Source organism: Drosophila sechellia, chromosome 2R (genome assembly GCF_004382195.2).
Source record: "Drosophila sechellia strain sech25 chromosome 2R, ASM438219v1, whole genome shotgun sequence".
In the NCBI taxonomy this organism is placed as follows: Eukaryota; Metazoa; Arthropoda; class Insecta; order Diptera; family Drosophilidae; genus Drosophila; species Drosophila sechellia.
The window spans coordinates 11,886,494-11,898,483 of record NC_045950.1 but is presented as its reverse complement, the minus strand read 5'-3'; the positions used below and the strand labels follow the sequence as shown (position 1 = coordinate 11,898,483).

Genomic DNA, 11,990 nt, shown 5'->3' with positions numbered 1-11,990 from the left:
ATCACATGGCCACATGGTTGGGGAGGAAGGGGTTAATTGGCGGTGGCAACAGAAGCAGTTATGTTCTCATTTAGAACGCTCCCGACAACAGGTTAGGACCCAATGTGAACTAATAAAAATTGAAACGTTTCGAGACCATTAAATTGTGAGTTTTGAGCTCGTTTCGGAATCGGAATCGAAATCGAAATAGGAGTTGAAATACACATCACAGTGGGAATCGGTATGGGAATCGGGGTGGGAAATGGAAATGAAAATGGGAATGGGAATCGATGGTGGACAGTAGCAACTGTGTGACATTTACATAATTAACCTTTATTGTGACCATTGATTGGGGCCGCAGGGGCGGAAATGAACTGGCCCTGGGTGTGAACCGGCCGAATTCGAGAGATCTTTCGCAAACGAGGCAATCGATGGTTCCGTGAATCGCGGCCAAGTCGAAGCCAATGACCCTTCGGTGGTCCAGCCGCCGACTGTGCGGCAATAAAAGTCGAGTTAACAACTTACAGGAGCCAAACACGCCACACGTTGATGGATATCTTTGCGACTCCCTGCGCGGCTCTCCTTGGAACAGCGTGGCCGCTTCAGCTGGAACTAGCTACTTTTAACTATTCCAAACTGTTCAATCCAATATGTTTATTGATATTAAAGAACTTGCAACTTTCTCTTGCTCTTCAAAATATCTCATTGTCCTCCTGCCTTAGAAAACAGTACAATTCTTAACAGAATCTTTTTAAAACAATATAACATATGATTTTACATTTTCATTTGAGGGTGCTAGAATTGTGTCAGCACTGTCCTGCATCGCTGATTCTGCATCTCCTTGCGAAGCTGGGACGTCGCCCGCTGGGCCGCCGAAGTGGCACCCTCCGCTGGATGGATGGATGGATGGATAGATGGCAGATGAAACTGCTCCCTGCCCCGGAGATGCAAATGAGCCCCCGGTCGGATGGTGTCCGAATTTGGAATCACGGGCTCCTCCTCCGCTGGGCGACGCAGTTAATTGGGAGCTTGTGTTATGACATTCTTATCGCCGAATGCGCGTCGACCCCACCTGGCGGCTCATAAAAGCGAGGGGAGCGTTTGCGTTTGTGTTTAGGTGATTTAGAAGGCTTGGGCAATTCAGGCGATTCAGGTGATTCAAGCAGCTAAGCAGTTGAGCTGGGCAGCTGCCGAGAGGCATCCTAATTGGCAGCACTTGGGCGGGGGAAAGGCAAGTGCTCGTTTCGGACATTCTATCAAATGCGGATCGGATCGAAGGCGCTGCGAATCGGGCGAAATGCGCATACTTCCGCATTTTGTTGGCCGTTCAGCGATTCACCTGCTCGTCAGCCAGCTTGGCGCGTTCTGGCCACATTAACACGGCCCGCATTATCCTTGGCCATCATTAGTTGCCGGCTCGGCAATTACGCCACTCAATTGTCTTTGACTTGGCACAGGATCTCAGCGCAGGATCAGCAGCACCTTACCCGGCCAATGGGTTCTTGTTCCTGTTCCTGGTCCTGTTGCACCGCGGTAATGGAATTATAATTATAGCCTTGCTTCCTCCGCTGCTAATGTCGTCAGCGAGCACGAGTTTCTGCCCGATCCTAAGTTTCAGTTTCGGCACTGAGTAAGAGTTTTCAGTTTCGGAACTGCAGCTTGACGACTGTCGCCACATTAAATTGTCAAATTGTTTGGCCCCCTTATCGCGATGTCCTCATGGGCACGTGCCCGGCACTCCGGGCACATCATCCTTGTGTCCTTTGCCGCTCATAACGGCAAACATTAAGTAGCCGATCGATTTATCAGGTGAATGATATTGGAGCGAGTACCACAAAGTGCAAAACAACACATATTTAACAGGCTATTTCCTAATTCATTTTACACCATAACATAACAAATGACATAAATACATTTTCCTGCACACACATTTACTTGCAGAAACACATGCTACTATAAGTAACAAAAGTTTTAATTTAAGGTATTTATATTCTATTGGAAAATAGTATTATGAAATGTTATATGTAGTAAAAGATGCTCCGATCTAAATTCAAATTTATACATAATTTTGTATACAAATTTTAAAGGTTTGCGTTACTAGGCATCCAATGGATACACATTTGTTTAAATACATACTCGACCAACCAATATAATCTTCCATATTAATTTAGATTTAAATTACATTTAAATAAAATAGACTACTAGACTAGTTTGATTACTTTTGTCAATCATGGACATGTCCGAGCTATCGGAGTGTGGCAAATTTCACTGGTTCCAAACTATAAGCCACATTTGTAAAAATACTGTATACTAATCATACCTACATGTATTTTACAAATGGCTCTACATATTTATCGGAATGTTGTAAAACGTGTACCAAATGAAAGGCCCCCTTAGTTCATGTAATCACCGACAAGAGCGCCACTTGGAGTGTACATCTTTATTACACCCTTTACTTGTAAAGTAAAAGGGTATGCCAGACTCGCTAAAATCATGGAAAGGCAATAAGTTGACGTTACTGACCTTATGAAATATTTTTCTTTTGATTTTATTTTATTTTTTTCTAACAGTCGAGAAACTCTACTTGTTTCCCTTGTTTTATTTCTGCGTTTTCTGAAAAAAAGTTATATATTTTATAACATAAATATCTTTCCAGTTTTAGAAAATGTGTAGCATTGCTGATAAGGCACATCGGTGGTTTCGCTTGTATTTGAAAATAAAATATGTTCTTGATTCAGTCGTACAGGGTAATTCCATCGAGAACAATGTCTCATGTGCTCTCGTTAGCTCTGATCGGGTTGGTGATCTGTCAGGGTTTAGCACAACTTCTGGATGAAAAGTGTCACGATCCAAAAATTTCAAAGAATATCAATTTCAATCATGGTGCAATTGAGGCAGCACCCTGGATGGCACGCATTTACAATAATAACCAATTTATCTGCGAAGGAACGCTTGTTCACAAATGTTAGTAAGAAACCAATTACATAATTCCCAGCAGAAAGTTCCGCGAGTTGCATATTAAGAGATAGTCAACTGTAAGTAAACCTCCAGTGCTAGCTACATCGATTGAGTTTTATTTTTATGAAGGTACGTTCTTTTGGGGATGTACAACCAACAGAACAACGAATCGCATTTCTCTAACAACGAACAATATGGAGTGGCGGTGGCTATTCAAAATTCCATGTCCTATCCAAACAATGGCGTAAATGATATTGGTCTTTTAAGACTTTACGGCGAAGTGACGTATAATGGTAAGCCAACAAATGTTATTTAATTAATTTAATTTAACTATTCATTACTTTATATATTTATTCCACCTATAGCCCACATCCGCCCGATTTGTATAATATTAGATCATGTGGTAAGCTCAGCACCATTTGAAAGACTTAAGGCCTTTGGATGGCTACAACAGAGAAGTGAAGCATCCAGCCAAGTGAGGCAGACCGTATATCTCTCCCAGAAAAAGCCATTTGAGTGCCATCGAAATGGCCAGTTGTTGCCCATTAACGAGGGGCAATTCTGCGCCGGCAATAATGATATGAGTTTTTGTGAGTCTTTGACCTAGATATGTGCGACTAGGTGAGTACTATATATTGTGCAATGATCGGCAATGTTCTGACCGGAATTGGCTAGCTGTGGTCAAGGCCGTAATCCATGTGGACTTCAAATTAAGTAGAATGTTAAATGATATAGGTCTGTTACAACTGCAGAATGCAGTGAATTACAATGGTGAGAAAAAGGCACTCTGGATGGGATTTGCGGATTAATAATTGTGTTTGTATTTCCTTTCTGCTGATAGCCCACATTCGGCCCATCTGCATCGTTCTAGATGAGAAAATCAGTTCAGTAGGAATCGAAACATTCTCGGCATTCGGATGGGGCAGAACCCATCCAGATAATCTGGAATCAAGCCCAGTCCTAAACACTGTTTCCCTTGCACGCAGAAGTGCAATGCACTGCTTACAAAGAGGCGATATAAGGGAATTGTCTGACAAACTGATCTGCGCTGGAAGTAATGTAGGTGACACCTGTGGCGGCGACTCCGGCGGTCCTTTGGTGGCAAATTTACCATACCGCGGAGAATCAGTCGCCGTTCAAGTGGGGATCGTGAGCTACGGATCAATGGAGTGCAATAGTAATGGCGCCTACACCGATGTAATGCAATACAAAGACTGGATGCGAGCGATAATTGCACCAACGACAAAGATTCAACAACTTTTTTATGAGAAGTGCGGCAGCACTTGGAGCGGAGGAATCGATGTGCTCCACTTTGAAGTTCCCGTAATTAATCGTAATTTTACCGGCTCATTGATCACAGATCGTAAGTAATTCAAGTAAGTCAAGCATATAATTGGAATTTAATTTTCGAAGGATTTGTCATAACTGTTGCAAGCGCTTTTCTCAGAAATCCCATTGAAATGTAAGTAGTAGATCTAGCATTTACTTATAGTCTTCTTATCAGATATATATTAATAGTTATTTATTTACATTATTTTCAGAAAAGTAAAGTCCGTATATTTTACGAGCTTTGACGTTAAAGCGGTCATCAGGCACCGCGAATTCGGAACATCTCCAATGAAGGACAACATAGCTATAATGGAACTGTCTAAGCCTGTACCAATTTCACGTAAATACGAATATGTTTAGCCCATAAACTTTTTCTAACAATAGATTTGCACTATAGATTTCATAAGCACGATCTGTTTGGATCTAAATATGAATGCCAGAACGTCGCTGACTGCCATTCTCTACAGTACAAATAAAGACGTACTCGGTGCTCAAAAAGTACATTTTGATCAAATTAGCAGTTCTGAATGCTCCAAAATGATTCAACTGCAACTACAACCTTCTCAATTCTGTGTCACGAAGCCGAGAAGCGACTTTAAATTTCACTTACCGGGCTCTGTTTTGGGTACATATGATACTATCAACAAAGACAAAAAGTTCCTACTGCTCGGTATGATAAGCTTTATTAAGAACGATTTGATCGTTTTTACTAATGTTACGAGTTACAAAGATTGGATACGATTAGTAACTAAGACCCAACAATAACATATATTGAAGATAACCAACCCACCAAGGACTTTACCAACCCCACACAACCACACCACTAAGCATATAAAAAATTCTATAATTTCCAAACAACACAAACTTATATTATCGCATTTAAAGCTATTTTATCACAGCTACACCACAGGAATAAATATAAGCTTTAAAATAAAGCTTTAATAAATTATATAAATTAAATAAAAAGTTGCCAGCTAAAAATTTTGAATATTTGTTACCACTTTATGAATCATTAAAACAATTAAGAATGGTTAAATAACAAATAAGGAATAATTAACATCGATACATTATACCAGTATGAATGATAGGCCTTATATATGGTATTTATCACATTATATAGCAAAAAATCTGAAAAATAAATAAAAAAGAACCATAGTTGACCCTTAAAAAAAAATAAACCCAAGTCTGCTGTTTACATCTTGCTATTCAGTTAAAAAGATACTTTTGTTTTACTGTGAGATAAGTGTGCTACTCAATCCATAGCTTATAGCTGTGCCCGCATAGGTGGCGCTTCATTTGTGTAAAATTAATGTAAGCTATGAAGGTTCCGTAAGTCAACGCTAGGTGTCCAACACACAGTTTAAAACACAATTATGGAGCCCAGTATGTATAGTCTTGGGCCTAAATAAAAACTTAACTTAAATAAGCATTGTTAAAAAAGTGTTTTCAAGTTTTTTGGCTTATCCATAAATGTTTTTTTGAAATATTTGTAAATCGCTAAATAATAAATGAAAGCTGTTGCCATGATAATACATTTTGGCACACAAAATAACGGGTACTACCCTTAAGCAACAATACACATTTTCATGTCTTTTGCGGCTTATTCCCAGGCAATTTCTTTATTTAAGCGCTCATTAAATTGTAAAGCCAAGTGCGTCCCCCCACTAGATTATATAGTTGGCACATCCTCCTGGCCTCCTCGCACATCCTCAATGCAATTACGCGCATGCCGACAGCGCATGCGTGACATTTTCAGAGTGACTGGGCGATGTCGCTTCCTCTGGCCGGGTTCTGTTGGCCAGTCTGTCTGTCTGTCTTTGGGCCAGAAGTCCGTGGACGCCGTGGACTGATCAAACAAAATAGCTGGCAAATGATTTACTACCGCTCTCGCGTGCATTAGCCAAAGCCATGGGGCTAGCACTTTTAGTTTCTGTTTGTTTTTTTCACCTCCAGTTGCTGGGAGACGAGGTTTTGTTGGCCCGCTTCTCGCTCTTGGTCAACAATATCACTGCAAAGCAAAGGGCATGAAGCAGGCGATCTGCAAGTCGGCAACCGGTTTCGGCCAACTGCGCAGTTTGATCGCTTTTTTCATGTCTTTCTTTTTTTTTTTTGGGAGGAACTGCATTTGCTGAATTGTTGCCCTCACATAGGGTTTTTGCGATTTGGTAAGAAAGTTGCCAGTTTTTGATTTTTAAATTGAAAAATAATCATGTAATTTGAGGAGTATGTATTTTGTTTCGATATATAGATATGCTGTATAAATCAGCTTTGATAAGCAGATTAAGTTGGCTCATTGATTGCAAGAAAAATAACAAGTTTAAAAGGTTTAGAGGGTGTGCGAAAATCGCAGCTTTGTCGACTGTTTTGAATTTTTTTTTGGCGCTAAAAAGGAAAATCAGACTTTGTGCCCGTCCAGAATCAGGGTGTTGTGTTGGGGCCGCTGTTGTTTTGGGTTGTGTAGCCGTCACCCAGATTATCAGGAAACTGGAGGAACCAGTTTCGGTGCTATGTGGCATGCAACCTAAATATAGAATTGCAGCTCGCCAAAAGCCGCGCTATTTGCTGCAAATTAGCTTGCTCAAATTATTGATCCAGGCCAGTAAACTGAATTTATGGCTCGAATGCCATTGTCACTGGCTGCGAAATTCATGGCTTATGAGTGCGCCCGGTGTTTGTTTATATTTGCATTTGCTCTATTCGGCTTTTTCGGGCCTTATCTTATCAGCAAGTGCCGCACACGAGTGTCACACATGCACAGGTACAGATACAGATACACTGGCCGATACAGATACGGATACCGATACATTTGCGCACCTTTTGGCTAACCACTTACCTGTTGATTGAGCGGAGGAGAGAGAGAGTGAGAGCGCAGCGTGCGAATGTGTGGGTGAGCGGGAGTATCTGTGTGAGTCGCTCGTCTTACAGTGCGACTCCAAACAACCCGTCGTCGTCGAGATCCCGATCCCAGCCCTCATTCGCTCGAACGCAACGATCGCGCGCGGTTGTATCTCGCAGAACAACAGAACAGAAAGATATAAACCCGGAACGAAAGATATAAAACCAAGTAGTGTCGAGGAACTCAAACGTACTCACTCAAGTGCTCAAAACATCCAGAAACAACTCTCCCGGTCACGGTCCCCAAACGCTTTTCATTTTCGGAGATAGAGAACGTTACGAATCCGCTTGCGAATCCAACAAGTGCGAGTGAAGGAAGTGTAAGTGTCTTGGCCAGTTTCTTGGCGATTTGTTGTTTGTGGTTCGTTGTTTGTTGTTTGTGCTGGCCTCCTGCCAAAAAGTTTTCAAAAAAACGGCCGCGAAGAGCCGGTTTCGAGCCACAGGGCTCGATTGTGTGATTCATGGCTCCGAAAACTTGACCGTTGACTCAGCATCCCCGAATATCAAAGACAGATTTAAGCAATTAAACCGCATTGGTGTAAAAAGCAAAAGTTTTAACCGCAAGTTATTGTGTAACTAACCGTTGTCATCAAAACATAAAAAACGAAAGATCGTCGAGATGCGGTCTTTAAACTTAATTACGCCCGTATCTCGGTATTCCGTATCTTAATCGGCTCACCGAAATGCGTAATAAAAAACCGCAAGAACAGTGTTTTTTGTTAGTGATTTTGATTGAATTGCGCACAGCGCTAGATTCTTTATTATTATTTTTGCCACTCAACATGATTTAATTAAAAAGCCGAAATGTTTTTTTCGGCATAGTTAGGTGGCGGGCTGGGGTTTATTATTATTTGTTTACTTGTTTGCTGTTCTTGTTTAACCCGCCTGAGTTTTTTATGCCACCCGCAATGTGCTGCGATGTAGACACAAATACGCGCGGTATAAAAGATCCAAATATTATATTATATTATACATATTTATCTACATAGTTGGCCATGTTTTCCTGCGCCTTTTTTGTTTTTTGGTGGATTGTTTGCCTCGATTCGATTCAATTCGTTTCGTTTCATTTCGCTGCTTGATTGAGCACATCAGCGCTGGCAAAAACATATTTGCGTTTATTTTTGTAAGCGTTGCGCTATGGCTACATTTTAACATATTAATGCTTTATGGCTCACTTTTCATGCACTGGAAATTCAATTTAGGGAAATTTCGATTTAGCCAAAGTATGTTTTTGGACCTGCGATCTTTAAAAGCAGTATGAGCGATGTGTGACCCCGACGGAATGATTAATCGTTTATTGGGAAATGGATAATGGATCGGATGGATCGTAGCTCGGATGGAGTCACCACCGCTGATTCACGCACTCAGGATCTTTTGTGACCCAAATTCCCCAGATTATTCGGGGTTGTTGTTCCCATTAGTTAGACACTTTGTTGTGGTTTTGAGGAAAACAGATCACGGGAAATAGTTCAGCAGCAGAAACTGAATAGCACCTGCACTTGTATTCAACTTCAAAGAGACGTGCCAAATGTGCGTTTCATAAGCATAATTCATTCATGGCAAAAAACTATAATAGGAGATCTTTGAATCTTTAGGTACATATATACTTTATACTGTATATAATTTATTTATTCATTTGTTTTTGGGTTATTTAAGCCCTTTAATAAATTGTTTATCACATTTAACTAGATGTAATTATAGGATTATGAGTTGATGAGTTACAGCCCCGAAACGGACTGATTGCACATGGGCATTTGGCTGGCTGCGCCGTTAAAAGCTTGGCTATGAAAACAAAATACAAACAATTAGCCAAATAACAAAAAGTATAGCCCGCACTAGGAACAACAACAAAACAGTGGGCCACAAAAGCCAGACAGACATTGGCAGCCGTTGCCGTCGCCGTCGTCTGGCGTTTGTAGCTTTGCGGCTCTGCCGTCGAATCGGTTGGGAATTGAGAACCGACAATGTCTATATAGATGCTATATAGCCAGACTGTGCCACTGCCACTGCCTCTCGCACGGCCAAAAGGCAGCGACACCGGCAGCGACGTCGACTGCGACGGCAGCGATGTGGTTGAAAAGATTTTTGTATTCGAAAACGGCACAAAATGCACATAAAAATTTTCGGTTTCGGTTTTTGCTTTAGTTGAGAGAAAATCGTCGCTTAGTTAACGTCGCCCAAGAACTGAACTGGCAGTGCACCACAAACGCCACGAATATACGAAACCGAGATCCAAGTCCAAATCAGTAAAAATCTAATCAAATCGAAACCGTATCGAATCGAATCGAATCGAGTTCCAGCAGAAAGCCACCCGATCGGAATAAATCGGTCAGTACCAAGTCGCATGTGAAATCAGGGTAGAAATCAGCTGGTTATACAATAGCCTGCCGCAATCGATTCGCCAGGATCGCTGATGAATCAGAATCAATATCAGAGACAGCATCCCCCCTCTCATCATTTGTCCCCTAAATAGTGACTTGTGTGCATTTTGTGAAGGTTAACAACAAGTAAAATCCCTTACGAAACCGAAGACTCAGCGCGAATATAGGCGATTGGTAAATAATTTTCTTGGCACGCCGATCCAGGGAATTTCTTTTGACGCATATATCACATTTGTTGGCCAGAGTACAGATACAGAGATACAGATACGTCGTAGATCTTCGGCTCGTTGAAATTGAATAAAATTATATAGTCAAAAAGCGAGAAAATTTTTAGAAACTTTTCAAGGTGAGTTTATTTTTAGCTCCTCGAAATGGCTGCGCGGATTGGATTTGTTTCCGAATACTCTCGCTCAGTTAGTCAGTCAGCGCCGTTCGCCAGCAGCCATCCGCCAGATACAATATCTGTCAGATACAGATACACAAATTGCGAAAGTGCTGCGGATGTGGCGGCCACCACCTCCTGCGCCTCCTTCCTATGCTCGAATTGCTGCAATTTGGCGCCACGGATTCTGAGACATTTTCAAAACGTTTTGAGCGCTATATAGACTATATATCGGCGACAGCATAAAGCATCGCATATTAATGAAGCCAGACCAGATCTCTAGGTCGCCTCCGCGTAAAAGTGTCTTTCGTTATCTTGGCAATTTTCGTTTGCGATTTTCGTGGCTGCTCTTCGGATTTTCTCTTCGCCTGATCTATTTTCAGCGATTTTCAGCCATCGCTCTCTCCTTTTCTCTCGCTGCCTACCACGCCAGCTCTCGCTCACTCTCACTGTCGCTGACATCACGTATAAGCAGTGGTTGCTCTCCATTTCCATTTGCCATTTCCAATTCCTGCCAGGCCACCAGCAGTCCGCCTGTGATGTAATTTAGCCATGACCAAAACTTGTTGATACTCGCCCTGTTCTTGTGTCCGTTTATCTGCTGGGTTTCTTTTAGCCTGGGTTCAGTGAACCCCAAGAAAACTACGAAATCGATTAATCACCCACCTTGTTATCTAGCGATTAAACTAATGTTTGGTCACCTCACCAATAATAGCTGTAAAGCAATCCGCCACTTCGAGCGAATCAATCTTACAACGCCTCACAACATTCGTGAATCAATGCCCGATAAGATAGTGGTTCTATAAACTTGAATGAGCTAATGGCCATTGCCACTGACCACTTTTCCGATGAACGAAATGTCTTTGTTTACACTGGGGTTTATCAGTCCAGGGCGGAATTAATTACTCAGAGGATGATGGGTGCACTAGAAAATACATCGAAAACAAAGAGCTGACTGTTTGTTTAATTATTAAGGAAAAGTTTGATGAGTGTTTTTTTTTAGCAGTCTTCAAGATAATATTATGAAAATGTATAAGTCGGATATGCTATACTATTAGCAAACAGAATTGTATCTAAATTTTCTCTTACTGCTGAAAAATACCAGCAAATTCCTCCTCGACCGGGGATCGTATATTAAGGCCGTCGCGGAAATGTAGCTGAGCTCATTAGAATGGCACTTCTCGTGCACATCCTATTCCTATCCTATTCCGTTCCTGGGTGCGTGACAATATTTCATGGCTTGGCTTCACTTGACTCGGATTCGTGCACATATTGCAACCATCGCCGGGGGGACAGGGCGATGGGGCGAAAAAGGGGAGACATGCTCTACAAATTTCAAACAGCTTTGCGTATATTTTAATTAGTTCGCTCTCTCATTGGCCATTTGCTTTTTGCTCTGCGGTCTTTACGCTTGCCACCAAATCATTTCTCAAGAATTTAACCTTCGTGAACTGTCATGGTAGATTGCATTCTCTTTCCTTTTGCTGAGACAAGCACTTCTCTCGTATCTTTGTATCTTTGTTGATTCTTCGGGGTTCGTATGTCACTCACAGCAAAAAAAAAATAGCTGGCGAAACAACGCGAAACCAGACCGATGATAATGATTCAAGAATATTTTAACAGACCTTAATGTGAGGTTCTTGCCTGGGAAAGGTTATGGGAGTAGACTGCGATATGACCCCTTTCGGCCTTCTATCTTGAATCTCATATGCTATATGGCTTTAAAAAGCACTTCTATAAAGAAATTTTATTTAGATAAATAGTTACAAACACATACAGTGCTTGGCTTTAAGAAAGAAGGTGTGCTATTTCAGCGGATGATATCATCTGAGCAAAGAAAACCATTTATCTAAATGTTTACTTCCAAATATTTCTGGTATCTTACTGCCTTAAATACATATAACACTTCATTGAATACATTTATTGGGTATAGTATACTATACTTCTATCGATTTACTAAGTTATAGTGCTCTATATTGCTCCCACTTAAAAAGCACTTGTGAGGTGCGCAACCCTGACCTTAACTTCTGCCAACAAGTTGATCACTTTCGCCTGGCCAACAACTG

The 11,990-nt window shown here is 41.3% G+C and overlaps 2 protein-coding genes across 22 annotated transcripts in view; both read left to right on the top strand.

The window, feature by feature from the left end:
• The first annotated feature begins 2,741 nt into the window (after nt 1–2,741).
• On the top strand, nt 2,742–5,170 carry LOC6609330 (transmembrane protease serine 9). The gene is made up of 8 exons (XM_002033983.2): nt 2,742–2,947; nt 2,982–3,014; nt 3,067–3,230; nt 3,303–3,527; nt 4,001–4,300; nt 4,351–4,399; nt 4,479–4,606; nt 4,664–5,170. The coding sequence occupies exons 1-8, from the start codon at nt 2,745–2,747 to the stop codon at nt 5,029–5,031; spliced, it is 1,470 nt and encodes a 489-aa protein (XP_002034019.2). The 5' UTR covers nt 2,742–2,744; the 3' UTR covers nt 5,032–5,170.
• Nucleotides 5,171–7,235: 2,065 nt separating this feature from the next.
• LOC6609327 (PDZ and LIM domain protein Zasp) overlaps nt 7,236–11,990 on the top strand; it is a 54,568-nt gene continuing 49,813 nt past the window's right edge. For 2 of the 21 annotated variants that reach the window (XM_032716188.1, XM_032716185.1), the window contains exon 1: nt 9,289–9,489. The gene's annotated coding sequence lies outside the window, so the exon portion shown is untranslated. Of the gene's footprint in view, nt 7,482–9,288; nt 9,490–11,990 lie in introns of those variants that run through there. The other 19 variants (XM_032716197.1, XM_032716194.1, XM_032716200.1 and 16 more) reach the window with 15 other exon arrangements.